This window comes from Oryctolagus cuniculus, chromosome X (genome assembly GCF_051225735.1).
Source record: "Oryctolagus cuniculus isolate XC-2025 breed Fujian yellow rabbit chromosome X, ASM5122573v1, whole genome shotgun sequence".
Lineage (NCBI taxonomy): Eukaryota > Metazoa > Chordata > Mammalia > Lagomorpha > Leporidae > Oryctolagus > Oryctolagus cuniculus.
The window spans coordinates 33,869,591-33,896,809 of record NC_142888.1 but is presented as its reverse complement, the minus strand read 5'-3'; the positions used below and the strand labels follow the sequence as shown (position 1 = coordinate 33,896,809).

The 27,219-nt window shown below is 56.0% G+C and overlaps 2 protein-coding genes across 4 annotated transcripts; one reads left to right on the top strand and one right to left on the bottom strand.

Annotated features, from left to right (window-relative positions):
- Positions 1-395: 395 nt before the first annotated feature.
- Positions 396-14,890, top strand: FOXP3 (forkhead box P3). Of its 3 annotated transcripts, XM_089324332.1 has the most exons (12): positions 396-533; positions 7,037-7,271; positions 7,794-7,898; positions 8,018-8,156; positions 8,555-8,642; positions 8,714-8,818; positions 9,671-9,758; positions 9,929-10,009; positions 11,597-11,747; positions 12,365-12,441; positions 13,690-13,791; positions 13,974-14,890. In XM_089324332.1, the coding sequence occupies exons 2-12, from the start codon at positions 7,059-7,061 to the stop codon at positions 14,121-14,123; spliced, it is 1,299 nt and encodes a 432-aa protein (XP_089180458.1). In that variant the 5' UTR covers positions 396-533; positions 7,037-7,058; the 3' UTR covers positions 14,124-14,890. The 3 variants fall into 3 exon arrangements, with proteins under 3 accessions (XP_089180458.1, XP_089180460.1, XP_089180459.1); XM_089324334.1 differs by lacking the exon at positions 7,794-7,898; XM_089324333.1 differs by lacking the exon at positions 7,794-7,898 and having other exon boundaries at positions 8,018-8,216.
- Positions 14,884-26,173, bottom strand: CCDC22 (CCC complex scaffolding subunit CCDC22). The gene is made up of 17 exons (XM_070067057.2): positions 25,899-26,173; positions 24,638-24,815; positions 22,030-22,162; positions 20,947-21,053; positions 20,738-20,804; positions 20,428-20,606; positions 18,304-18,498; positions 17,724-17,786; positions 17,519-17,638; positions 16,999-17,118; positions 16,803-16,919; positions 16,575-16,676; positions 16,371-16,478; positions 16,045-16,140; positions 15,766-15,825; positions 15,611-15,685; positions 14,884-15,276 (listed from the first exon to the last, which is right to left on the bottom strand). The coding sequence occupies exons 1-17, from the start codon at positions 25,946-25,948 to the stop codon at positions 15,163-15,165; spliced, it is 1,884 nt and encodes a 627-aa protein (XP_069923158.1). The 5' UTR covers positions 25,949-26,173; the 3' UTR covers positions 14,884-15,162.
- Between the last annotated feature and the right edge of the window lie 1,046 nt (positions 26,174-27,219).

The window sequence follows — 27,219 nt, the reverse complement described above, 5'->3', positions numbered from 1 at the left end:
GACCACTCGGGATTCTCTTTTTCCCAGAGGCCCTCATGGACCCTCTCGTGCACACAATGGTGTCTGCCTCCTCCAGGACACCCCTGTGATTTGTTTGAGTTCTTTTCCCTTCATTTTTTTTTTCAACTCTACACACTTTTGTTTTAAAAACTGTGGTTTCTCATGCACCCTGTTATCTCATTGATACCTCTCACCTCTGTGGTGAGGGGAAGAAATCATATTTTCAGATGACTCTTAAAGGGCAAAGAAAAAACCCAAAATTTCAAAATTTCCGTTTAAGTCTCATAACCAAGAAGAGGAGAAACAGAGCGAGCGAGCAAGAGAGAGAGAGAGAGAACTATGAGAACCCCCCCCACCCCGTGATTATCAGCGCACACAGTCATCGAAAAAAAAAAATTGGATTATTAGAAGAGAGAGGTCTGTGGCTTCCACGCCCTGGTTTTTCTTCTCGGTATAAAAGCAAAGTTGTTTTTGCTATGTGACAGTTTCCCACAAGCCAGGCTGATCCTTTTCTGTCAGTCCACTTCACCAAGGTGAGTGCCCGCTCTCCCCCACCAGAGGTGGGCCCCGATGGAGGACTTAGCAGGGAGGTAAGCACTGGGGGAGGGGAAGAGGGGGGTCGAGGGCCCTGCGGTACCATCGCACGCACGCAGCTGCCGTGCCCCCATCAGGTAAGGTCTTTTGAAGCATAAGAATAGTCCTACTAAATGCCGGAAGACTGACTGATAGTGAAGTAGTTCATGGGCCCTGGGGCAGACAGAGTTAAATGGATGGAAGGATACGTGATGGAGAGGATTTTTCAAGGGGGTCAACTATAGGTCTTTGTGGATTTCAGAGGTTTGCCCCACAGGAAATGCTGCCCAGGTGTAACTGGAAAGTTCAACTGTATCTCTCTCTTCTCGTCTCCTCTCTCAATGCCTCCCGTCCCTGTCTCTCCTCACCCTTCCTCTGTGTGTGCTTCTCGGCCCTGCCCTTTGTCTTTTGCCCTCTCTACATCTGGCTCCCTGACTCGCAGACTCTCCGTCCATCTGTCTTGCCCAGGCTCTGCCCGTCTGCCTGGTCTCTCTGCCTCCTCCATCTTGGCCGCCCTTCTTCTATCTCCTCCCCCTCTCCATGCCCCACTCACCTGCCACCTACCTCTCCTGCTCTCTTGTCTCACTGTTCCCTACCTGTCTTCCCACCGGCTGCCCAGCACAGAGCCTGGAACACAGCTATGCTTAGTGATGGTGTGTTGAGTAGCCTTGCTTAGGACATTCACATTTTTCCAAGCGCAAGCATCAGTTCTGCCTTGCCCCGGTACCAGGAGGATTTGTGAGCTATCAGGTCATGGTGAATCTGTGCTGGCTTCATAGGAGAGGAGACCCCCTCCGGAAAGGCTAGGGGGAGGGGAAGGAGTTGCACTTTATGCCATTGTCATCCATGGCTTAACATCTGAGTCTTAACGACTGAATCTCACATCCAGGAAGAAAGCAGCAGGCTGCTCAGAGCTCACGTGAAGTCATTGCAGGCTTAGCCGAGGCTTGGGGTGCCGTAAGCACCTGCTAAGTGTTATAAGTGTTAGCTATTAGTATTTTTGTAACCAGATTCAAATCATGCTGCATATTGGGTATGCTCATGCTTTGCTTGATCAACAGTAACATTTTTGTAGCTCGCTGCACCTTGTTTCAACACCTGATCTTTCACAGCTGTTATTGTTTCAACACCTGATCTTTCACAGCTGTTATGACTATTGAGCCTGTCCTCACATCAGCATGAACTATGGTTGACTGGACAAAGTGCCAAGTGTGGGGCATTTGTGCTGTTCCCATTTTTCCCCGTAAACACATCAGATTGGTTCCTTGGGTTCCTGAAAATGGAGTTGCTGGGGCAAAAAAGGATGTGCATTTTTAACGGTTCTGACCCCTCTGCAAAAATGTCATCCTTTTGTTGTCCGCTCCCTCTACTTGAGCTCATTCTGGGTGGTTATTATCATTTTCTAGTCCTAACAGGTAAGAACAAACATTGCCATATTTTTGAAACTTGATTACTATTACTGTTTATCGGTCACTTGTGCTTTGGGGGTGGAGTGGGGGGGGGTCATCCGGTCATGTCCTTGGTTCTAATAGGGTGTTCATCTTTTTCTTATTGATTTGCCATAGCTCTTTATTTGAAAGACTACTCACCTTCCATTAGCCATATGTATATAGCGAATATTTTCCCCCAATCCATTGGTTGCTTTTTCTATTTGTTCATGGTGCTTTTTGTGATGCTTGTGATGTTTTTACATAGTCAAATGGGTTAGTCTTTTCTTCTGTGGTTTCTATCTCTGGTTTTGTGCTTAGAAAGTCCTTTCCCACTTGAAAATAAGATAAGTGTTCACCTGTGTTGGCTTTTGGTCTCCTTTATGGCTTCATTTTTTCCATTAACTGCAGAGGTTAAGAGTGTGGGTACTGGAGCCAGACTGTCTGGGACAAACCCAGCCTCACCCCAAACCATCTGTGTGATTTTTAGCCAAGCACTCAGTCTCTCCTTATCTCCATTTCCTCATATGTGCCATGTTGATTCTAATAGTACCTACCTCAAAGGGTCTTTGTGAGGATTAAATGTATTAACCACGCTAAGTGTGTAGTGCAGGGCCTGACACATGACAAGAGCCAAGATGAACCTTAGCTATTAAAATGTGCCTCTTTAACGGGTCTGGAATTCATTTTGGGATACGTGACGATGATGACATTTCCAACCGAGCAGTGAGGAATTGTTGAGAAAATGGACTGATTATTCAGTCACCGCCCTCTTCCCCTAATTATCTCAGAAACCTTGGTTAAACAACCCCATCCTCTCCCTTCCTCTCCCTCCAGTTACAAATGCCATATTCATCCCGCTAAACACACATCCATGTCCGAGCTTGCTAACTATTCCGGTCCCCAGTGCCTGTTCTTGTCCCCGGGCCATGCTGCCACGTTGCCTGTTGCTTCGCCGTACAATGCAATACCCAGTCGTGGGGGTTCCTTTGCATGGCGCCCTTCCTCATTATCCATTATGTCAGGAAGCTGCAGTTCCCCCAGGCAGAGACTGGCAACTGTTCTTATCTGGGGTGATTCATCCTCTCTCCCTCTCCCTCTCCCTCTCCCTCTCCCTCCTTCCTTCTCTTCCTCTCCCTCCCTCTTCTCTCCCTCTGTTTCTCCCAATACATCTCACTCACTCTCTCATTCTCCTTGTCTCTTGATCTCTATGCATCTCTCTGTCCCACTTCATGTCTCTCTCTCCATCTCTCACTATATCTCTTGTTCTCTCTATCTCTATCTCTATCTCTATCTCTATCTCTATCTCTATCTCTATCTCTATCTCTATCTTTGTAGATGTGTGTGTATATGTATCTCTGGCTCTCAGCCAGTCTCTGGATCTCTGGATAGAGGAGCAGTTGTCAACTCCAAGTGCCTCCTGACCCCTCCTCTTCCCTGCCCAGCACAGAAGGACAAATTGAGGCCCAAGGCCAGGCAGGAAAGCCTCTCTCAGGGACTCTCAGAGATCTAATGGCAGAGCTAAGGCCACACTGCGATCTCAGGACCCTCAGGGGGACCCTGGCTCTTTCCCCGACTGTGAACTTCAGTTTAGCCCTCAGCACCCTTGAGGGCCAAGGGGGCCTGGGCTGCCATTGCCCCTGCTGCCTTCTCCCAGGTTGGGCCCTGACATGAGCAGCATGCCCTCACGAGCCTAGTGTGGGGTCCGGCAGCACGGGAGCCAGAGGATGGTTTTGATGGAGAGATGGCAGCCAGTCAGTCCATCCATCCGTCTTTGCGTCTCCAGAGTTGACACTGGTCCCTGGGGACCTTGAGCCTGGGGCCCCGCCAGAGAGCCTGGCAAAGCTCAAGCTTTTCCTGCTGTCCCATGAGGCCCAGGTAGAAGGCACGCCAGCCTTAACCTTCTCCTTCCATCCCCATTGCTGGCAGATGGGACTGAGTTTGGGAACCTGGTCCCAGAATGGGCAGGGAGACCGAAGCCCTACAGGTGTCCATTTCCCAACCACTGATATTTCACTAAGCGGCTCACATGCATTTAACTTTGGAGGACAGTTACTGTCACTGGTTGTCCCAATTTACACCGGAGCCTGAAGACAGCAAAAGGCTGGGAGCCACACAGCCCGGCCCAGGCTCGGGGAAGGCAGAGGGACTCTGCCTCCTGTGGGGCTTGGCCCGGAGGCTTAGGCTTGCTGCCATCCCAGGCCTGTGGGCACTGGCCAGACGCTCTGTGAAGTCGGGAGCCTCCAGCCTACAGGCAGCCCCAGTGCATTGTACACCTTGGCCTATACGTACTGAGAAGTTGGACCCACGGACCCCACAGAGGCTATGAATGTGAGATTCGCAGGGGAAGAGGTTCTTTGAGTCTGAGAAATGACGTTCTATGATTTTGTGGTGCTGGGGTCCCAGGATCTATAGACCTGCATGGCATGCCTTGAACTTCCAACATGGGATCTCTCCACAGTCCAGTAAGAGCCAACTCTACAGAGCTCAGGGCTTGTCATGGTGGCCAGATGGACGTCACCCACCACATCCGCCAGCGCCCACGTCACCCCCACGTGGGCCAAGCCGGCTCCAGGATGGGCCAGCCAGTTCTCGGAACGAAACCCGTGGGGTGGGGTGTCTGCCCCCTTCTCTTCCTCCTTGGGGCCAGTGGAGCCCAGTGCATCCGGCCGCCATGACGTCAATGGCAGAAAAATCTGGGGAAGTTGGGGGCTGTGACAGCAGGGCCCAGATGCAGACCCCGATAGGAAAACATATTCTGGGTCCCAGAAACATCCTGCATGCCGCTTCTGAGAAACCCAGTCAGAAAGGGCCGCCCCAACAGACAGTGCAGGAAGCCGGCTGCCCAGCCCTCCAGGTCCCCCACCAGCAGGCAGACCATATCCAGGTCCCCTTTCTGAGAAAGCATCAGTGCTTCCCTGAGTCAGGCCATTCCGCACGTGTCTGGGGGTGGACATTTCTTATAAGCTCTGGCCACGTGTCCAGGCAGCTTCACAAGTGACCACAGGCCAGCCATAGGGGCCGGGCCATACGGAGTACATAGGAAACATCCACTCACTCACCAACACTGGTATTAGTTTGCTCGGGCTGATGTAACAAAGGATGGCTGAGTGGCTTACACAACAGAAACGCATCCCCTGACAGTACTGGGGGCCAAAAGTCCAAGGTGAAGGTGTTTGCAGGGCTGATCCCTTCTGGGGGCCATGTGAGAGAATCTGTCGCATGCCTGTGTCCTAGCTTCTAGTGGTGTGCTGGCCATGTTTGGTGCTCCTCGGCTTGTAGACGCATCACCCCACCTCTGCCTTCATACATTCACCCACCAGGGCTCCCCAGGCCCTAGCTCAGAGCCTGCATAGACCTGACCTCCTGGTTCTCCCACAGTAATACCTTAACCTCCCAAGAGACTAAGCCTTTTATACCTGAATTCTCACATCCATCTGCCTCAGCATCTCAGTCTGACGTCCCCCAGGAGGTGGTGGCAAAGAAAGGAATGAGAAGCTGCTCCCCCAGAACCCTCTTAGACCACCTCACCCCCCAGGGCTGTTCTCAGTAGCTATGTGCCCAACCTAGCGCTGTGGGGGTAGGATGAGGAGTCTGTCCCTCTCTCTCTGTCTCTCTCTCTCTGTCTCTCACACACACCCAGCAGGGGGGCCTGTGAAATGTGCCCATACATTTCCCCAAGAAAGAAGTGCAGGTCTCTGGTTGCCATGGGACTATGGAATTCTGCCCCTGAGCGTCCCCTTTGATAAAATGGGCATCAGATTGGGCACTCCTTTCCAGCTCTGGCTTCCTCTCTAACTGGAATCACAGGGTCCTGAGAAATCGAGGCCCTCCCCCTTGGAGAGTGGGGCTCAACAGAGGGACCTTGAGCCAATTATTGGAGGTGTTTGGGGGATGAGGAAAAGACTAGGCCTTGTCGGGTTTGGATAAGGGAAGAGGAGGACGGTGTTCCAAGCAGGGCAGACCACACAAGCAAAGGCTTGGGGAGCAGAGGTTGCGGTGACCGCTGATGGGGCTGGGTAGGGGAACTCTCACAGGACCTGGCTCAGAAGAGCCATCTCTCCTCCTCTCTGGCACCTGCCGCACCCGCTCCACGCGGGGCAGGAGCCCAGAGCTGGCCAGACTCTGGTGTCCAGCTGCCCACCCAGCATGCCCACTCACATATCTAATGCCAGACTGTCTGCATCCGTGCACCCCTGGATTGTCACTGCCAGCTCTGTCCCCTGTCCTGTGTTCCCTACCACAGGTAATGTCAGCTCCGTCCTTCCAACTGCTCAGGCTAAAATCTAGCCTTCACTTTGGCCTTCCATCTTTCAACCTGATGTCCAAGCTGCCAGCAACTTCTGCACCTTGAAAACAGATTCAGACTCTCCCCACTTCTCACCAGCTTCCCTGCCCCCTTCTCAGCCTGTGCCACCCTCATCACTTGCTCGGATTGCTCAGTAGCCTCCTTTCTAGCCCTGCTGTCAGCTACTTCGAGTCTGTCTCCTTCAGAGCAGTCCCATGAGTCTTTCCAGCACATGCCCAAGGCACAGGGGTTAAAGAATGCCTCCTTCCCTCCCCCCACCCCAGGAAGCCAGAGAGCAGCCCCAGCAGGATCCAGCAAAGGCTGTGTGGCCTTGTGCAGTGTGCAAGGGGACCAGGAGCTGAGGCTTGCAGCCAGGGTTCAAGTCTGGGGGAACTGACCAAGACCTACTGTGGCTGTGGCGCCACAAACCAATCACCCGTCACCTTGGCGGAAGACACATCCACACCACGGCTGTGGCGGCAGGTGCAGGCTGGCCTGGTGCTGGACCTGTGCTCATGGCAGAGGGACAGGGTGGGGTGTGTGTGGATATACATGTGTACCTGTGTTCCTGACGCCAATGTGTGTGTGCACGCGTGCATATGCACATTACCGGAGCTGGGTGCAGCTGTGGGGACATGCCCCAGCCAATGTCTCCTCTGACCAATGGGGATGTCCACGTGCTCCAGGGGTTGGGTATCTTGCCCCACCCCCAGCACATATGTAACTGCTTCCCCCTGTGTCCCTGCAGCCTACCCTCAGGCAAGAACCCAATGCCCAACCCCAGGCCCACCAAGCCTTCGGCCCCTTCTTTGGCCCTCGGCCCATCCCCAGGAGCTTCACCCAGCTGGAAGGCTGCACCCAAGGCCTCAGACCTGCTGGGGACGAGGGGCCCAGGGGGAACCTTCCAGGGCCGGGACCTCCGAGGCGGAGCCCATGCCACCACCACCTCCTCCTTGAACCCCATGCCACCGTCGCAACTGCAGGTGAGGCCCAGGGCTCAGGATGGGACAGGCAGGGTGGGGTACCTGGGCCCACAGGTGCCGACCTTTACTGCGGCACCGAGCGGGAGGCGGGGTGGGGGGGGCTGGCTGGGGCACAGGAAGTGGTTTCTGGGTCCCAGGCAAGTCTGTGACTTATGCAGATGTCTCAGGGCCAAGAAAGTCCCCACTTGTCAGGCCTCAGAGATTCAAGGCTCCCGCCGACTTCCCAATCCCTGTTTCAGCTGAGGAGGGGACCCTATCATGGTGCCTATAGGGCACAGCCAGGGGTGCTCATCCACATGTGACAAGCGGAGAAGGCTGGGGCCTAAGGAGATGAGGTGACAGAGTTGTAGCCAGCTCTGCCACTTATTAGCCATTTGATCTTCAAAAAGTCACTCAATCTCCACGCATGTACTATGGGGCTCCCATAGGGGTGCATGTGGGGCTGTGGTAAGGAGCATACAAATGAGGCACAGAACACAGAAGATGAGGATGGCATCCCACCCGCCTGCCTTCTCCCCTCAGCTGCCCACAGTGCCCCTAGTCATGGTGGCACCCTCTGGGGTGCGGCTGGGCCCTTCGCCCCACTTGCAGGCACTCCTCCAGGACAGGCCACACTTCATGCACCAGGTATGGACCCTGAATGAGCAGGGAGGAGGGAGTAGGTGGGGGCACTGTGGGGAGGGAGCCCGGAGCCAAGCTGAAGCGCCGACCATACGTGCCCCCCCCCCGGCCCCGCTCCATCCCAGCTCTCAGCAGTGGATGCCCACGCCCGGACCTCCGTGCTACAGGTGCGCCCGCTGGAGAGCCCAGCCATGATCAGCCTCCCGCCACCAACTGCCACCACCGGGGTCTTCTCCCTAAAGGCCCGGCCCGGCCTGCCACCTGGTAACACCTCAACCTGGCACCCCACGGCTTCACAGAACCCGACTCCTCAAATCCTTGAACGTGAGCAGTGCAGGCTGTTCTAAATCGCGGCCCCCCGGAGGTCAGAGGAATCAGGGCTCCGAGTCATGGAAACTCTAACCTCCAAAAAAAAAAATGTCAGCTTCAGAACCTTAAAAGTGCAGAATGTCAAAATTGCAGAACCACAGGTCTTGGCAAAGTCAGTCAAAATGTCAGCGCTTGCCAACGGCAGTCTTTGAGCCGCTCTGCCAGAAGCCTTGGATTTGGGGGATGGGGGGATGGGCAGGCAGCAGCACCTCTGGGTGTTGGGCTTTCCAGGTGAGGTAGGGTGAAAAGTTTGAAATGAGAGGCTTGCAGCAGTGTCCTGTCTCCATCCACAGCAATCAACGTGGCCAGCCTGGAGTGGGTGTCCAGGGAGCCAGCACTGCTCTGCACCTTCCCAAGCCCTGGCGTACCCAGGAAGGACAGGTTGGTGGGCAGGACTGGGAAGAACCCTCCCCCTGCCATCCCCGCCTCTGACATCCTCTGCCCACCCCCAGCACCCTTTCGGCCGCGCCGCAGGGCGCCTACCCGCTGCTGGCAAATGGCGTGTGCAAGTGGCCCGGATGCGAGAAGGTCTTTGAGGAGCCAGAGGACTTCCTCAAGTGAGTGGCCGCTCGGGGGTGGGGGTGGGGGCTGCTAGTGGGTAGAGGTCTGGAGTGTAGGTCTCAGCTCAGGCCTTACCCAGACAGGGAGCAAGAGGTGAGAGGTAGAGCCGAGACTGAGGGTTCGAATCCGCCTCCATTTCTCATGGCTGGGCGAACGCTACTTAGCTTCTCTGGGCCTCCGTCTCCTCGTACACATAACAGGGCATATTAACTGTCGGGAGGGGCACAGCTGGCCCCCTCCCGACAATTAACAAAGGTGTATACTGTTGCCTGCCTCCATCTTACAGGCAAGAAAACTGAGGCCGAAGAGTAAATGTCTTGATCAAGCTCCCCCAGTCCCTAAGTGACAAAGCCAGGATTTGAACCCAGTCAACCAAACTCCAGATTCTGTACACCTAACTGCTTTGCCTTGCTGCTTCTTATGTCAACACACCAACCTGATGCTACAGATTCCCGAAGCCCTGGCTCTCCTGTGACTGCTGCTACCTCCTCTCAGCCACATCTCTCTCTCTCTGTCTCTCCCCAACTACTAGCAGCAACTCAGCAAAGCTGCCCCCTCCCACTGAGTGCCTTTCCCGCTCTCACTTGCCCAGCCCACTCCCAACTCACCCTGCTCCCCTTCCAGCAATATCTCCAAAGCCATGGCGAAGTTCAAGTGGCAAGCTCAGGCCTGGCACAAGTGGCATGTGTAGAAGGAATGACAGGTGTGAGAGGGAAAGCGAGGCAGAGAGGGAAGGGGAGCTGAGGCTCTGAGAGACCGCACACAGAATCTGAGCTATCCCCACTTGAACACTGAGCCAGGAGGCCAGGCCTGCTGTGCTCACCCGCATGGCACCTTCCCCTACCCAGGCACTGCCAGGCAGACCATCTCCTGGACGAGAAGGGCAGGGCGCAGTGTCTCCTCCAGAGAGAGGTGGTACAGTCTCTGGAGCAGCAGGTATGCTGGGAGACATGGGGTGGGAGTGGGGGGACAAGGGGATGTCCACCTGTGCCAGGAACAGAGAGCTGGCATGAGGGACAGGGTAGGAGCTGGACGACCAGAGCCCGGGCAAAGATGTGGCAGAGAAAGTCAAGGTTGAGGCCTCACTTTTGTGCCTGTCATCACAGTTGGTGCTGGAGAAAGAGAAGCTGGACGCCATGCAGGCCCACCTGGCCCGGAAAATGTCACTGAGCAAGGATCCATCCGCGGTGAGCAAGCCCAACCTTAGACAGTCCCTGGACTCCACGTGCCCAGACCTAGGAACCTATCCCCCTCCACTCATATACCCTCCGACCCTACAATTCCAGAACACTGTGATCCTGAGTTTGCAAAGCAACAGCAGAGAGCCACTTCCTGGAGGGAGACTATGCCACCGAAGGACCGGCAACATCACTTGCAGGGGCCAGTGCAAAATGAAAGCACGTGGCTCTGTATTCCCACTTCAAGGTGGTGTCCCCAGAGCATTAAACAAAGCTTGGGGGACAGGGATCACACAGCCACGAAGCCACCCCCCTACCCCAGGTGTCAGGTGCTGTTTGGGGGCCTTGGCTGGCGTTAAGTTCTTCAAACCTCATAATGCCACTATGAGGTAGCTACCACTCTCACACCCGATGCATAGAGGAGGACAGCTAAGACCAGGAGGGTTTAGGTGATTTTCCCAAGGTTGTAGTTGAGTGGTAGCAGAGCATGATTCAACCCTGGCCAGACTGAAACTGAGAAGACGGTGCCCTTGCTTTTTTATTTTTTTAAGATTTATTTTTTTATTCGAAAGAGTTACACACAGAGAGAAGGAGAGGCGGCGGGGGCGGGGGGGGGGGTCTTCCCTCCGCTGGTTAACTCCCCGAATGGCTGCAACAGCTGGAGCTGCACCAATCCGAAGCCAGGAGCTTCTTCCAGGTCTCCCATGCAGGTGCAGGGACCCAAGGACTTGGGCCATCTTGTACTGCTTTCCCAGGCCATAGCAGAGAGCTTGATCGGAAGTGGAGCAGCTGGGACTCGAACCAGTGTCCAAATGGGATGCCAGCACTGCAGGCGGTGGCCTTATCTGCTATGCCACAGTGCCGGCCCCACCCTTGCTTTTTAGAAACACTGATTCGAAAATAAAATAGAAGGGAGGCACTGTGGCACAGCAGGTAAAGCTACTGCTTGGGACACCTGCATTCCCATATCTGAGCACCCGTTCAAAGAGCCACCTACTCTACTTCTGATCCAGCTGCCTGCTAATGCACAGTCTGAGAGGCAGCAGGAGATGGCCCAGGTGCGTGAGTCTGCCACCCTTGTGGGAGACCTGGATGGGGTTCCTGGCTCCTGGCTTCAGCCTAGTTCAGACCTGGCTACCATGGCCATTTGGGGAATGAAGCAGAAGATGAGAGATATTCATATTCTCTCTCTTTCTCTCTCCTCTCTCTGCCTTTCAAATAAATAAGTAAATCTTTTAAAAAATAAAGTGGAAGGGTAGGCACTTGCTATAGTGGTTAAGTATTCAGTTGGGACACCTGCATCCCATATTGGAGTCCTTGGGTTTGAGTCCAGGCTCCATTGCCAATTCCAGCTTCCTGCTAATGTGTGCAACCTGGGAAGCAGCAGGTGGGTCCCCCCCATGGCTGGGGGGAGGCATTTGGATGGAGTTCCTGGATTCTGGCTTCAGCCTGGCTTAGCTCCTGCTATGGCGGCCATGTGGGGAATAAACCAATGGATGAGAGATCTGTCTGTTGCTCTCTTAAATTGAAAAGTAAAATAAAAATAAAGTGGAGATGTGAAGCCCGTGAGTCACCAGCCTCTCGCCCTCCCCACAGGCCCCATCGGACAAGAGCTCCTGCTGCATTGTAGCTGCTGGCACCCAGGGCAGTGCTGTGCCGGCCTGGCCCAGCCCCCAGGAAGCCTCAGACAGCCTGTTCGCTGTACGGAGGCACCTGTGGGGCAGTCATGGCAACAGCACATTCCCAGGTAAGACGGGCTGTGCCCTACATGCTGACCTGAATCCTAATCCTGACTAGTACTGGGGCTGTGTGTGGAGGGGGTAGCGGGGGGGGGGGGATACAGTGGAGCTCCAGGCTGCCCCCACCCCCACCAGCCAGCCTTCAGGGATCTGCTTGCCAAAGCTTCCTCTCCACATGACAGGATTTCCCGACAGTCCCCATTCCAGTCTCAGGTGTCCAGCTGTAGCCCTGCCTCTGATGGGACATGGGTTTTGGCTGCTCTGTGCAGCACTTCCATCCCCCACCAAAGCAAATGAGGTAGATTTGCCCAAGCCCACCAACCCCCTGCTGTCTGCCAGGCCTGGGCTACGGGCTTCACAGGGACCAGAGCCCTTGAGTGTCATCCTGACTCTGCCACTTGACCACTTACATGCCTTGGTTCGCAAGTGACATCAACCTCGGCAAGAACCATTTTGGCAGGGGTGGTGCAAAAGGGAAGGCCGCGTCAAGTGCTCAGGAAACAGCACCTGCATGCGACCGTGGCCCTGGTGTTGACCGTGGGGGTAGAGGGAGGCTGGGACAGGGAACTAGGAGTCCCGGGCCGGGGCCTGATTCATCTCCACCCCACTCCCCACCCTCTGACAGAGTTCTTCCACAACATGGACTACTTCAAGTTCCACAACATGCGGCCCCCTTTCACCTACGCCACCCTCATCCGCTGGGTAAGCTGCGCAGCTCAGGCCTGAGCAAGAGGAAGCGATGGGGGGGGGGGGGTTCTGCCTCTCCTCCCTCGAGGAGGCTCCCTGCCTTAACAAGGCCTTGCCCTGAGGTAACCCCAAAGCGTGCGTCAGGTGCCATCCCCAGTGGTCGCTTCACCTCAGACTTGTCCCTAAATCACATCCCCAGGACAAATCATATTCTAACCCGAACCCCACCCCTTTCCAGAGGCCCACCTCAAGCCCAACCTAGCCCTTGCCCTTTCGTGGCCCTACAGTTTAGCTCCCAAACTGACCCCCTCCTCAGCCCCTTGCCCTAAATCCACCCCAGGTATTATTCTAACTCCTTCCCCAGCCATCTTAGCAACCTAACCCCAACCTCCCTCCACCCAGTTCTGATGCATTGCAGTATGTCAGTGCACCCCCACACTGGACCCCAGCCCTCAGCCTTCCTCGGGACATCCATTTTACCCATAACCTCGCCCAACTCTAGCCCCTTTGCCTCGCTCCCAAGTGCCCTCCCAGAACCTTTCCCCTTCAGCTGAGCCCAGCCTGAACCTTCACCTGACCTCCACACACACCATTCAGCCCTCGCTGGGCTCTGAACTGAACCCTGGGCCCAGCCCCCTCCTGACCCTGCACCTCACTGCAGTCACAATCCCATTCCTCAGTCCAAACACATCAGACTCCCTGACCCTCACCCTCACGTCACGCCGCGCCCCACACTGATCTCCCCCTGGACTCTGCACCTAACCACCCCCCTGACAAGGAAAAGACTCACTAACTAGGCCCACCTCTGACTCCTGACCTAATGTCATGTGATCCCAACCCTCATCCCCTGACCCCTAACCCTACCTGGCCCTTTATCCTTTCCAAATCCTTAATTTGACCCCACTCCTGACCCTTCTTCACCTTCCCAAACCCTGAGTCACCCCCACAGAGAACCCCAACTCCAGGTCCATTCCAGACCTGTAACCTCACTCCAGCTCTGACCCTGAACGCAACTTCTCTTCCAGCCTCAGCCCTGATCCCTCACCTAATCCCAAGATGACCACACCCACACCCCACCCCACTGCTAGCCCCACTCTTGATTCCCTGCCTCGCCCCACAGCTCATTCTATCCCTGGTCCTTTGCCCTGCGCCATCTCTCTCTCCCCCCTCTTGCTGCACCCTCCCATCAGGGTAGGCTACCACCCTTCTCAATCGCAACCTTGGGAGGGCTACTCCCCTTATCCCACCCTCCACCACCTCCAGGCCATCCTGGAGGCCCCAGAGAAGCAGCGGACACTCAACGAGATCTACCACTGGTTCACTCGCATGTTCGCCTTCTTCCGAAACCACCCTGCTACCTGGAAGGTGAGTGCTCTGCCCGGGCTGTGGCTGGGGTGGCCCGAGCACTGGGGCAGCTCAGAGTAGGTAGGCCTGGGGCTGGGCTCAGAGGCATGTGGGGAAGGGCAGGAGGCTGGGCGTTGGTGGGGGCTGCTGACCTCAGAGAGCGACGGCCACCTGTCCCTTACTGGCTGCCCCTCCTCCCACAGAACGCCATCCGCCACAACCTGAGCCTGCACAAGTGCTTCGTGAGAGTGGAGAGTGAGAAGGGGGCTGTGTGGACCGTGGATGAGTTTGAGTTCCGCAAGAAAAGGAGCCAGAGGACCAGCAGGTGCTCCAACCCCACACCTGGCCCCTGACCTCAAAGCAAGGAAAGAAGGATGGACAGACCAAAACAGGGAGGGGGGACAGAAGTGACAGGCCCTGGACATGCCTACAGGGACCAGAAAGTGAGGGGTCCACTCTTACTTGCCAGGGCCCCTGTTCCCATCCAGCTAACCTCCTGGATTCCCATCCTCTGCCCCAAGGCTGCATAGGGGGCCCCAGCCCAGCCCCCACCCCCACCCCACCCATGTGAGGGGCTCTCCAGCCCAAGGGTGCCTTCACAACCAGCCACATACAACAGCCTGCCTCAGCCACTTTTACAGACGACCTCAGGACTGGGAAAGTCACAGAGACGGGTCACCCTCCCGGGTCCTGGACTCAACACAACCGCGAAAACACAAAGCCTGCCTCGGTATACTCAGACAGGCTCAGAGCTGGACAGTCCCCCACAGAATCACACACGAGCCAACACCCTGTTGACTCCCATGGCCCATGGCACACAGCCGACAGCCAGTCTCTGGGCCCACACGTCAGTGCCACACTTGGTGTGCCCAGACCCCCTTACAGAGGCAGTGTCAGCACCCTCAGGACCTCACATTCCAGTCGCCTGCAGTTCCCAACACATGTGCTCATTCACAGACACAACCTGTGTATTGTGCATGCCTGTGCACATACATGCACATGCATACACACACACACACGCATGCACAGTGTGCTGACTGCCAATACCTACCCATGTCTCACTGCCACCCGCCCCACTTCCCAGCCCTGAGCCCCAATCCATGCCTCAGCCTAGACTGTACAAGAGCCCCTCATTTATTTTGGGGATCCAAGGCACCCAACCTCCCCACTGCCCCCCACCAATAAACTGCAGCCAAACTCCCACGTACTGGATGGTCGCCCCAGATAAAGGTTATGGTCAAATGGGCAGGGGTTTGGAGTCCAAGGCAGCAGCTGGAGGGACTGACTACGCAGCACACAGAAGAGGCAAGAGGCAAGTGCTGGGCTGTTGCCTCCAGTGCCCCAGATCTCTGCCTAAGGCTGGGGGGTGGGGGGACTTGTGCTGGGAGCTCTTCAGGCTTCCCGCACGCGGCCCAGCAGGCCAGCATTCTCCTGGCGAAGGGCTCGATAGTCCTCTCGGATCTTCTCCAGGTTGCTGAGGGTCTTCTTGCCCATCTCCGTCTCAATCTAAGGCAAGGTGAACACACCCCCTCAGCACACAGGGCCTCTTCTCAGCTCCTGCTGGCCACCCCGCTCCATTCTGACCACGCTGGGCCCCTTGCCCCACCCAACCCAGGCCCTGTTCCAGCACTACCAGGCCTTTGCACCTGCCGCTCCTTCCAGCTAAAGCAATTTTCACTCTGTGGTGGGATTCCCCACCAAGTTGTCAGGCCAAGGCCTCTGCCAATTGGCCTGGCCCGGCTCAATGCACAGTCATGAAGGGTGGGGCTGAACCTCTAGCTGTAGGCTCGGTCTGGCTCCACAGCCCCAGGCCATACTGACCCCACCCCCCAGGCCTCACCTGCTCCTCAAGGTCGCGCACTTCCCGCATGATAGTGCCTGTATCCTCGATGGTCTGGATGAGCTGGCTGCAGTTCTGGGGACAGCGAGAGCACGAAGCTTGCACCCAGGCCGGCCCCGCCCCAGCCAGCCCCCCGGGCACACTGCTCCCCTCACCTCGTGCAGGGCAGCCAGATACTTGTAGGCCTTCCGAGCAGCGTCATCCTTCTTGGCATCCTAACCAGAGGGAATCTCGAACATTTTGGCAGCTGCCCCCCCCACCATCACCTCCTGCATGCCCCGTACAAGGCTACCCTCTCCCCGCCACCTGACTTGACCCTCCACAGAGCAAAGCCAAGCCAGAGCATCAGTGTACCCGCAAGGCTCGGGCAGGGCCCCAGAGCAGTAGCTGGCCCCACCCCAACCCTCACAGCCGACCCTGGGGCCGCCCCACACCTTGAACACGAGCTCATCAGTCACCGCAAACGTGCGGTCCAGCTTCCCGGAGAGGGAGTTGATTTCTTTCTGAAGCTCCTTCGTGTCAGACAGGATCTGGCAGACACCAGAGGGGCCATGAGCCCGTGGGTGGGGCAGAGGGTACGCGTGTATATGCAACCACAGCCGGCCAGGGCCCGTGTCTGTGTCAGGGAGTGGGCTGTGTGTGGCTTTTCTGTGTCGGGGTGTGGCTGGACAGCTTTGCCTCTCCGAGTATGAGGTCCTCACGTGGCCATGCTGCACCTGTCTGCCTGCATAACCCACCCTCGGCCACCATGGTGGTGCACCTTCGTGATCTCTTCTTTCTGCTTCCGGATGTTGCCCACGATCTCCAGGATGCGCTGGGTGTAGGCCAGCCGGGACACATCTCTCGGCAGAGTCTCCAGCTCTGACACCTAGGCGGGGGACACAGCAGGCACTCCACCAGGGCCCCCCAGCCCTCCCCTTCCCCTGGCCCCCAGGGCCCCCGGGGCCCCCGGCACAGGCCTTACCAGCTGTTTGTAGACCTCCTCCTTCCTGCGGGCCTCCTCAGCAGCCGCCCGAACACTCTGGTGCAGCTCCTGGATCTCTGCCAGCCGTCGGGAAGATTCCAGCTGCCAGGAGCCCGTGGGCACAGGGCAGTGAGCACAGCCCAGGGTTGGCCCCCTAGGGAGGGACCCAACCCCCCTCAGCCACAGCCCAGGACACCCACCACCACCACCGCCACCACCACCACCTACCTCTCGGCAATCCTGGAGCTTTCGGAGGTGGCGGTACTCGGCGAGGAGTGGGACCCGGTGCTTCTCCCACTGACCCGCCAGGTGGATGACCCGCTGGGCACTACTCTCCACCACGAGCTGGAAGGGACACGACGTGTCACCCAGGCTGCGCCTTCCAGACCCTGCCCTCCCCCGCCCAGCGCCAGCCCCAGCCCACCTGCAGCTTGGCAAGGTTGGCAGCCCCGTCGGGCAGCAGCTCCACCGCGCGGCTCTTCAGGCGCAGGGCCTGCTCTCGCTCCGCCGTGCTGAGCTCCCTCTGCCGGCACTCGGTCTCCACCTGGCATGCCATCAGCCCGCCCCCGTAGGTGACTGCACGGCCCTCTAGCCCCCTACGCCTATTTGACCCCTCCAGCTGCATACTGGCACCCAAGAGCCCTGAGAAGCCCCTAAACCCCTGCCATACAGAACTGTCTTGCCCCACAGATATCCACAGACTCTTGTACCCCTCCTGCTTCTCCCAGCCACTTCCAAGGCCTGACTGATGCTTACAGGTACCTCTAACCCCTACAGGTCCACCAAGCTCCCCGCCTCTCCCCCACTCTCCCCCACCCATTCTCCTGAACCCTCAAGAGCCTCAAAGATCCCCAGTGTGCCCCCACAAAGCTTTCTGGTATCTGCAGACCTCTACAGAGCACCCCCAGCCCCCTCCAATCCCTTGAACCCCTTTAGGCCCTCACCTGCACCAGGCTGACGCCCAGCGTCTTCATGTCAGCTTCAACCTCTTCGATGTTGCGGTTCACTCCCTCCAGCTGCTCCTGAAGGGACTCTAACTCCTGTTCCTGAGCTGCCCTCGTGTCCTAGGAGGCACAGGCCAGCCAGGGTGGGAGTGTCAGGCCCAGCAGGCAGCCAAGGACCCAGGACATCTCCCACCACTCTGCTCACCTGTTCAGGCCGCCGCGAGGTGGCTGGCGTATCTGACACCTGCGCTGCTTGGACCTGGGGTTCCTAAGGGAGTAGGGAGGGGGGTCCTGGTGAGGGCCCTGACACCTGTCTGCACTGTGCCCATGCTCACTGAACCACTGATGGCTGTCACACAGTGCTGCTAAGAGGGGACCTCAGACTAGAACGTTCGCTCATGGGGAAGCCACTGTGACCCTGCCCAGCTGCTACACACCTGTCCCATCTCTCAAGCCCCAGATGCCCATGAGAAGGATGGGGCCCCTCTAGGTGAGCATCCAAGGACAGGGGATATACCAAGAAGAAACTGCCCAGGGAAGAGACGGGGTTTTGCACCAAGATCACCCCTGCATTCTCACCTGTACCCCCACATCCACCCCTTCTCCACTGAAGGCCCTGGGAAGTTGGGGTCTGACCCTTCTGGGGCTCCACCCCCAGATGGCAGAGGGCCCGCGGGGGAGAACACAGGAAGCCGTGTGGGTAAAAGTGCGGTGTTTATACCCAAAGCAACCCTCGCACCTGCCATGCCCTGTCAGCCAGCCCGTATCCACTAAGGCCCACCCACCAGGTGGAAGGTAAACTTCTCTGAATGTGTGAAGCGGGAGCCCTTGGCGGCACCAGTCTTGGCCCCAGCACCCCAGGCCTGCAGCAGCTCTCCCAGGTCTCGGGCTTGTGTGGGGGCCCCAAGAGGGGCCCAGCTTTGGCGCAGATTCTCAGCCAGTTGCTTCTGCAGCCGCTGCCGCTTGGCCCGGGTATCCTCCTGGGAAGAGAAGGCAGGAGGAAACAGGAGGCTATGGAGGCCTGTCTGCCCGCCCCCTCCCCACACACACACCCCAGACCCTGCCTCCTCCAAGAGGCTACCAACAAAGTGCTATAGACAGGTCATAGCCACCCTCCAACCTTCCTGTGAAGGTGGGCCCCTGCCCTCCTCCTCTACCTCCTACATCTGGGATCGCCCCAGGGTTGGGGGCTCCTCTTCCTCATGGCCACACTCCTCTCTACCCACTCACTCCGCACACTGCAGAAGGATGTGGGAAGGGAGTGAAGTAAGCCTGGAGCCCCCAGATCAGAGAGAGGTATGGAAAGGATGTGTGGGGCCAGAGCAGAGAGAATCAAAGGTACCAGGCAAAAAAGGGGGCAGAGACAAGTTCCCAGACAGCTGGGGAACTCTGACTGTGAACTCAGCATTAGATGCCCTTAAGAGACTGTTGTGGGCCGGCGCCGCGGCTCACTAGGCTAATCCTCCGCCTGCGGTGCCAGCACCCTGGGTTCTACTCCCAGTCAGGGTGCCGGATTCTGTCCCGGTTGCCCCTCTTCCAGGCCAGCTCTCTGCTGTGGCCTAGGAGTGCAGTGGAGGATGGACCAAGTCCTTGGGCCCTGCACCCCATGGGAGACCAGGAGAAGCACCTGGCTCCTGGCTTCAGATCAGCGCGGTGCGCTGGCCACAGCGGCCATTGGAGGGTGAACCAACGGTAAAAGGAAGACCTTTCTCCCTGTCTCTCTCTCTCACTGTCCACTCTGCCTGTCAAAAAAAAAGAGACTTGTGAATTTCATTAGTTGTGAAAATAGTCCAGTAGTTACATTAAAAAAAATAATAATAATAACGTGCTAGGGCTGGCAGTGTGGTACAATGGGTTAAGCCACCACTTATGACACCAGCATCCTATATCAGGGTGCCAGTTCAAGTCTCGACTGCTGCTCTGCATCCAATCCAGCTTCTTGCTAACGTGCACCCTAGAAGGCAGCAGGTGACAACAGCTCAAGAAGTTGGGTCCCTACCACCTACATAGGAGACCCAGATAGAGTTGCCAGCTCCTGGCTTCACCCTGACCCAGCTCCAGCTATTGCAGGCCCTGGGGCAGTAAACCAGCAAATGGGAGATTCTCTCTTTAAAGACAGACTGGCAAAATGGCATGTAGGATTCATTAGAATACTCTCTCTACTTTTATGTCTTGGAAGTCCTAAAAGTTTAAAAGAGAGAGAAAAAGACAAAACAAATGGCAGCCAGGGAGGTAGGGGGACACAGAGAAAGTACAGAGGTGGGCCAAGGAAGAGAGGACAGATAGAGAGATGGGGGGGGACGGAGGCAGATGGAGGGGAAGAAGGGACAGATAAGGAAGCGGACTGAGGGGGAGGAGGGACAGACACAGACACAGAGGAGGACAGGGGAGAAGGAGACCAGTGCAGAGGTGGGCAGAGGGTAAAGGGGACAGAGAGAGGTGGACAGAGGGCCAGAGGGGCAGCGCAGACAAGAGGAAACATTATGATGGGCAATTAGCCCGCAGACTGAGAGAGACAGGAAGAGACAGTGCAGAAACACACAGACAAATGGACATCCGTGACACCTGCAGCAACAGAGGGCACGTGAGGGACCTGGAGGCAGGAGGAGGGCCACAGAAACAGGGATGGAGGCAACGATTACTGACTGCTCCCTTCGTGCACGGCATTCAGTCTAACCTCAACCCTGAGGGGAGAGGCACATCACCGGCCCATTTTTCAGAAGAGAAAACTGAGTTCCTGGGGAGGGATACTGATTTGTCCCAGGTCAGTGCATGTAGATGGGAAACTGGGGACAAGAGGGACAAAGTAGAGAGAGGAGAGAAGCAGAGGGCCACCAGGAGACAAAATGGGAGCGGCAGGGAAGCCGGAGCCCGGGCAGCGCAGCACGGGGCCAAGCACCAGGCTGTACCTGCTGTTGGAGGCGGGGTGCACGGCGCCCCCAGTCCTCGTCCCCTGGGCGGTCTTGGCCTGCATGCTGGCAGAGCTGGATGGCATGGCGTTCGAGGAGTGAGGCCGCCCTCACGGCAGGCTGGGGCACCTGCGTGGGGGCTGGTGGCAGCAGAGGACTCGCCTGGAAGTCCCGCAGCTCTGGAGGCAGGAACAGAGTGGGCCAGGCCCCCACAGGGCCCCGTGGTCAGCTCAGGCTTGCCTCCACCCTACTCCCTAGCCTCCCCCACCCCCCACCCCCCCACACACACAGCCTCGAGCCTCGTCCTCACCACCTACGGAGGTCAGCTCAGGCATGACCAGCCTGCTGGCATGGAATGGTTTCTGGAGGGCTGAGCCCTGGAAGGAGAACAGAGCCATGGCCTCAGGACAGGGGACACAGCGGAAGGGAGCCAACATAGCGGGCAGACAAATGGGGACAGGGAAAGCAAAGCAGGGACAAGTGAAGATTGACAGGAGTCGTGGGGAGGGGGGTTCCCACCTGGAGGCGCTGCAGCTTGGGAGTGCGAAGAAGCGGTGGGACCCAGGGTAGGGCCAGCTGGTCCCGGATTTCACTCCCAATGGCCCGGAGGAGAATAGCTGAGTCACCTGTGGGGGTGGGGGGTGGGGAGGGAGTGTTCACCCGGTGATCATGTGGAAATCTAAAGGTACATACCCCAAGAAACCAGCCTTGGCTCCTGACCCCTCCCTCTGGAGATGCAGGTCTACCCAGCTATCGCTCTCACACTCAGTCATTCAACAGACACTGAGGACCTACCACATCCCAGGTGCTGTTCTAGACACTAAAGCCACCACAGGGAACAAAGTGCTAAAGGTCCCTGCTTTGGGGGCCATTGCTGTGGCACAGCAGATAAAGCCACCGCCTGTGGCACTGGCATCCCATATGGGTGCTGGTTAAATTCCCAGCTGCTCCACTTCCAATCCAGCTCCCTGCTAATGCACCTGGGAAAGCAATGGAAGATGGCCCAAATGCTTGGGCCCCTGCACCCATGTGGGAGCTCCAACAGGGGCTCCTGGCTTCAGTATGGCCAAGCTCCAGCTCTTGCAGCCATTTGGGGAGTGAACCAGGTAGGGGGGAAAAAGGTCCTTGCTCTCCTGGGGTAGGCAGGCAAGCCAGCGAGTAGAGGAGAGGGACCACCAATAGGATGGTGGATTCCACGCAGAGGCAGAGCACAGCCAGGCGGTTCACAGGAAGGCGGACTGTGGGAAGCGCCAGAGGAAGGCCTCCCATCGGTGAGAGCTGAAGGGAAACCTCAGGGGAAACCAGGAGGAGGTGTGGGAGGACTCCCCTACACAATTACCCTGCGGCTGGTGGGCGGAGCAGGCAGTGTGGCTCCACTGGGGTGGGCCCCTCTCCCAGGACCAACTCCCCCGACCTGTGACACCCCAGCCCTCAGCCTCAGATCCCCTCTCTAACCCCAATCCTCTCTTTCTCCTCAGTATCTCAAAGACCCATACCCCACCCCACGCATCTGCCTTTTCGCTTCCTGCAACTTTCTGTCTCTACCGCCCGAGGAAGGCCCACGTCTCCCTACCACCCCCTGCCACGCCCCAGGCCCTGGACCTGCAGGCTGGTCTGCATCGTCGGAGGCATCCGCAGGCAGGCGTTCTGCCAGGAAGAGCAGCAGGTCCCGGAGGTCAGGTTCACTGGGGTATAGGAAGTTCTGATAGCCAAGCTCCAAGGGATAGCCCAGGTCCTGGCGGTGATCAGGTGTGAAATCAGGTGACTAGGCCTCAGCTTGGCAGCCAGGGCCCTCCTGCCCTGGGAGCCCTGGGTTCAGGCTACAAACTTCCCACTGTCTCATCACCATCCACCACCCTCCAAGCCTCCGTCTGGCTCCTCATGGCCTCCAGCCCCCACCCCCACCCCCACCCCCCCAGAGCCACCGCTGAGGGACTAGTCAATGCTGCAGAGAGTAAGAAGTAAGATTGAAGTTCGGGCCTTTCGAAGTGTGACTCAAAATCCAGAGGGAACACTAAAAAGAGAAGGTTGAGTATTTCCGCATGCTTAAAAAGAAACTAAAACACCAAAGGAAAAATGCAATTAGCAATGCCAAGTTGGGAATTGTTGGAGTCCATATCATAGGCAGAGAATCAACGTATTATACAGAATGCCTAAAAAAAATAAACAGGGAAAAATAAAAGACCGGCAACACAAGAGCTCAGAATGAAAGGACTCCTAGGCCTGTGTCGTGGTCCAGTGAGCTAAGCTGTAGCTTGCGACACCAGCATCCCACATTGGGGTTCCGGTTCAAGTCCCGGCTGCTCCGCTTCTGCTCCAGCTCTCTGCTATGGCCTGGGAAAGCAGTGGAAGATGGCCTGGGTGCTTGGGCCCCTGTACCCACTTCGGAGACCCGGATGAAGTTCCTGACTCCTGGCGTCAGCCTGGCCCAACTTCGGCCATGGTACCCATTTTGGGGAGTGATCCAACAGATGGAAGACCTCTTTCTTTCTCTGTCTCTTCCTCTGCCACTCTGCCTTTCAAATAAATAAATCTGTAAAAAGGTGGGTGACAAGGCTGCTGAGAGTTCTGGTAGGGTCTGGGAAACAGGCCTGGAGAGATACAACTTTTTGGGGCCAGTGCTGTGGCACAGCAGATAAAGCCCACCTGCAGTGCCAGCATCCCAAATGGGCGCTGGTTTGAGTCTCAGCTGCTCCACTTCCCATCCAGCTCCCTGCTAATGCTCCTGGAAAGGCAGTGGAGGTCAGCCCAAGTCCTTGGGGCCCCTGCACCCACATGGGAGACCAGAAAGAAGCTCCTGGCTCCTGGCTTCAGATCAGTCCAGCCAGAGGCCTTGTGGCCATTTGGGGAGTGAACCAGCAGATGGAAGACCTCTTTCTCTGTCTCTTTTTCTCTCTCAAAATCCACCTTGCAAATAAATAAAATAAATCTTTGCAAGGAGGAAAGATAGGCTTTTTCTCCTGGACTTGCTGCTTATTTGGAGCAGTGGACTGAAAACAGACCTCCTAGATTCAAACCCAAGCTTTGCCTCCTACCCTCGTAAGCCCTCTGCACCTCACTGTCTTCCTGTGCAGGAAGTGATGGTACCCACCTCAGCAGCTTGTCATGAGGACTCCCTGAGGTTGCACCCTATTGCCCACAGTACCTGGCACACACTCAAAAGCCATCATGACTACATACTTGCCTATGTACGGGCCACACTACAAGATACACGTATTTCTGAGGGTCACGGTCAAAAAAAATGTGTGAAAACCACCAGCTTTTAAGCTACTTTGGGTTTTTTCCAACATCTCTGATCAAAGGCTTGTGACTGATACAGAAACACATTCCAGGAGTGGGTGTGCACAGTGATAGACACGGAAGCATGGAGGTGGCCGAGGCTCAGCAACGGGTAGCAGGGGCAGAGCACGGCACCAAGCCAGCAGAATGCAGCAATGCTGAGCTCAGCGGGGCTCCGGGCATGGCACCCACGGCGTTAGAGACCCTTCCTGCCTGCTGCTGGCGCCAGGCAGCCACATGGACCTCGGGACCACTGAAACAGCCATGTTCTCTGCCCCTTACACTAAAGTCAATGGAAGCCAAAGCTGATGAACACAAAACACAGCACTGAGAGGACAGAGAACTGGGGGATGCCTGACCCCACCACCACCACCACCTCAGAGCCTCCCACCGTGTGCTCTCCCTGCACGAAGGAGGAAGCAACATCACCCCTATAGAGTGTCACTCTTGGAGCGAGCGTTGTGGTGCAGCAAGTTAAGTCGCCACGTGGGAGGCCCATATTCCATATAGGAGCACTGGTTCCAATCCAGGCTCCTCCGCTTTCAATCCAGCGTCCTGCTGACACATCCTGGGAGGCAGGGGGTGATGGCTCAAGCACTTGGGTCCCTGCCACCCATCCACATGGGAGACCCGGATGCAGCTGCAGGCTCCTGACTTCGGCCTGGCCCAGCACGGGCCTTTGCAGCCATTTGGGGAGTGAACCAACAGATGGAAGATCATTCTCTCTCCCTCTGTCTCTCCAGATGGGTAGAGCTAGGGTCTGAACTACTCAGTTGACCCTAGAGCCAGCAGCTGAACACTAAGCCACAAGGGGAGGTGACAGAGAGGAAAGGCCAAAAAAACAAGTTTGAAAGGAACTTGGTTCCTTCGTGAAGGAGGAAGGAAGGAGACGTGTGTGTATGTGAGTGTGTGCTGGGAGGAGGGCACTCACCATGCAGGCCTGAGCCAAGCTCATAGCCAGGCGGAACCGGGCAGACATAGCAAGAGGCAGCAAGGGGCTGAGGCCAGAGCCCACGTCAGGATTGATCACACGCAGGCAGCGAACCACGGCCTCTACAACCAGCTCCGTGGTGAAGGCTCGCAGGGTCTGCACATCTGGAGGAACCGCCCTGAAGAAGGAAAGGGCGGGCTCACTGGGACAGGAGCAGACAGGAAACTGGGAGCAGGCTGGGCCATGCAACCCTCCAGAAGCCCTGCAACCTGGGGGGGGGGGGTGCCCATGTTCAGGCAGATCCTCGGTCTCAGTGGCTGTGAATTCCATTTGGAGAGCTAAAAACTAGTAAAATCCCCAGTTCCTAAAACCTTGGTAGGAGAATGGTGGATGGAAGGGACCCAAGTTCCGAAAATTGCAAATTTCCCAGAGGCTTAAAACCTTCACATCTGGGGGGTCTGGGTGGCATAGTCTCTGGGTTTCTAGGTCCACAGATATCGTATTCTCTGCATGTCAGGGATCCCTAGATACTGAGTGGTTAGGGTTTGGAGAGGAGTTCACGTTGGGAGGCTCGGGTTTTCCGTAGTTCTAATTGCCAGGGTCCCTGAGAGTCAAGATTTCTGGCTACAAGATTCTCTACTTTCAAGTGATACAGGAGTCAGGCTTCCTAGGTGTGGGCAATCCTGGGTTTTTAGGGCCCCTGAATGAGGGAGTCCTTGTGTGTCAGGGTTACCGAGTGCTGACACCACCATATTACAGGGTCCGGGGGTTTTGAAAGCCCAAGGTGTCTGAGGAACTTAAGTCTGAAGGTTCTTAAATATCCTGTCCCGAGGTCTGTGGAGTTCCCCCGACAACCAGGATCCTGACGTTTTCAGTTCCCTAGAGCACAAGTGTCTTAGGGTCTTCAGATATAAGGGTCCATCGCTTCTCGGCCTTTTGGCTAAGATCAAGTGCAGATATAAGGGTCCAGGGGTACTGATGTCAAGATCCGCATATTTCAGGGCCCCAGTTCTTAAGATTCACAAGCTCTATTGTACGTCTGGGTCCCGCAGTTTGGGGTTACTAAATGTTGGAGTCAAGGGGTTTGGAAGGTCTCTGATGTTGAGATGTGTGGGGAAGTCTTGGGATTCTGCAAGTGGAAACCCTGGATGTCAAGGTCCTGAGTTTTAAGGTTCCCGGGTAACGGGGTGTTGGGGGGTGTCCCTGGGTTTTAGAGTCCCGAATGTGGGCTTTTAAGGGTGAGTGGAGGCTAGGTACTTACGTGCCGGCCTGACGCAGCGAATGGATGAGGATTCGGTCCGCCTCCTCCATGGTGGAGCCGCGTCGGAGTCGGGGGCTGGGTCCAGAGCCGAATCCCGAAAGAGTAGGGTGCAACTGCTGAAACCTCGCTCCGCGCTCTCGGTCCACGGAGGGTCACGGGCCGCGCGGGGAGAGCTGGGAAGTGTAGTTCCGTGAACGAGCGAGTGTGGCGCAGGCGAGAATACTTGCGGCCTAGTGTGAGGGCGCACGCGCACGAGCGCGCAGGCTTGAACGCGCAGGCTTGAACGCGCAATGGCTCATGGGAGTTGTAGTTCTTCCACCCACAGTCCCGTGATTGTTTAAGGGTAAAAGGAAAGTGGTGGGGAGAGGAGAAACGAACTTTTTTACTCATTCATTTAAGGTGGCATTCATCTTCTAGGCTATAAAGTTGTAGAAGTTAAGGGAAGCGGTGTAAGCAGCAAGCGACTGCTTCCCCATGTCTTACTTTGCTCATCAGTAAAGCGGGACTATAGGACATGCTTCCTAGGATTAAAACGGAATTTAATTTATGTAAAGCACTTGTACTGTATGCCTGACACAAATACAGTGAGAAGACACTATGTAAGTTATAGTTACTAGCATTCATGCATTCAATAAATGCTCTATTTTTAATATGCTGTACATATTTGTGCATTCCAAGGAATAATCACCTAGCAAATATTTATGTAGCCACCATTTATTGAAAAGCCCATCTTGTCTCTAATATACAGCACTACCAATATTTCTCATAAATCACGTGTACATGTGAGTATGTATATAAGTTTCTGCACTCCGTTTTCTTCTACTCCCCTGTGATTACTATCAAGAAGCCTTGATATAAAACACAGCAAGTCTTCCCATCTTAGCTTTTCCAGGTCCTTTGTAATGTTGATACACATTTCAGAACCAGTTTGTCAAATTCTGCAGAAAAAGCTTCTGGGATTTTGTTTTGGGATCTCAGTGAGCCTCTAGATTGCTTTGGGAAGAATTGACATCCTCACAATGCTGAATATTTCAATCAGTAAACATTGTATAGTTCTCTGGTTATTTAGAACCCAGTTAACATTTGATGATATTTGAACATTTGATGATTTATTTGAAAGGCAGAGATACATTTGATGATATTTGACATTTTTCCTATGGAAATAGTGCACATACATTATACTAGATTTTTCCTACGTACTTCAAATTTCAGATGCCATGATATTCTTCTTATTTTAGTTTCTGACTCTCTGGGAGCAGGTACATGTTTGGCAAACATTTCATCAGTGCCTTTTGTGTTGACAAGCTCTGGCTCATCAATG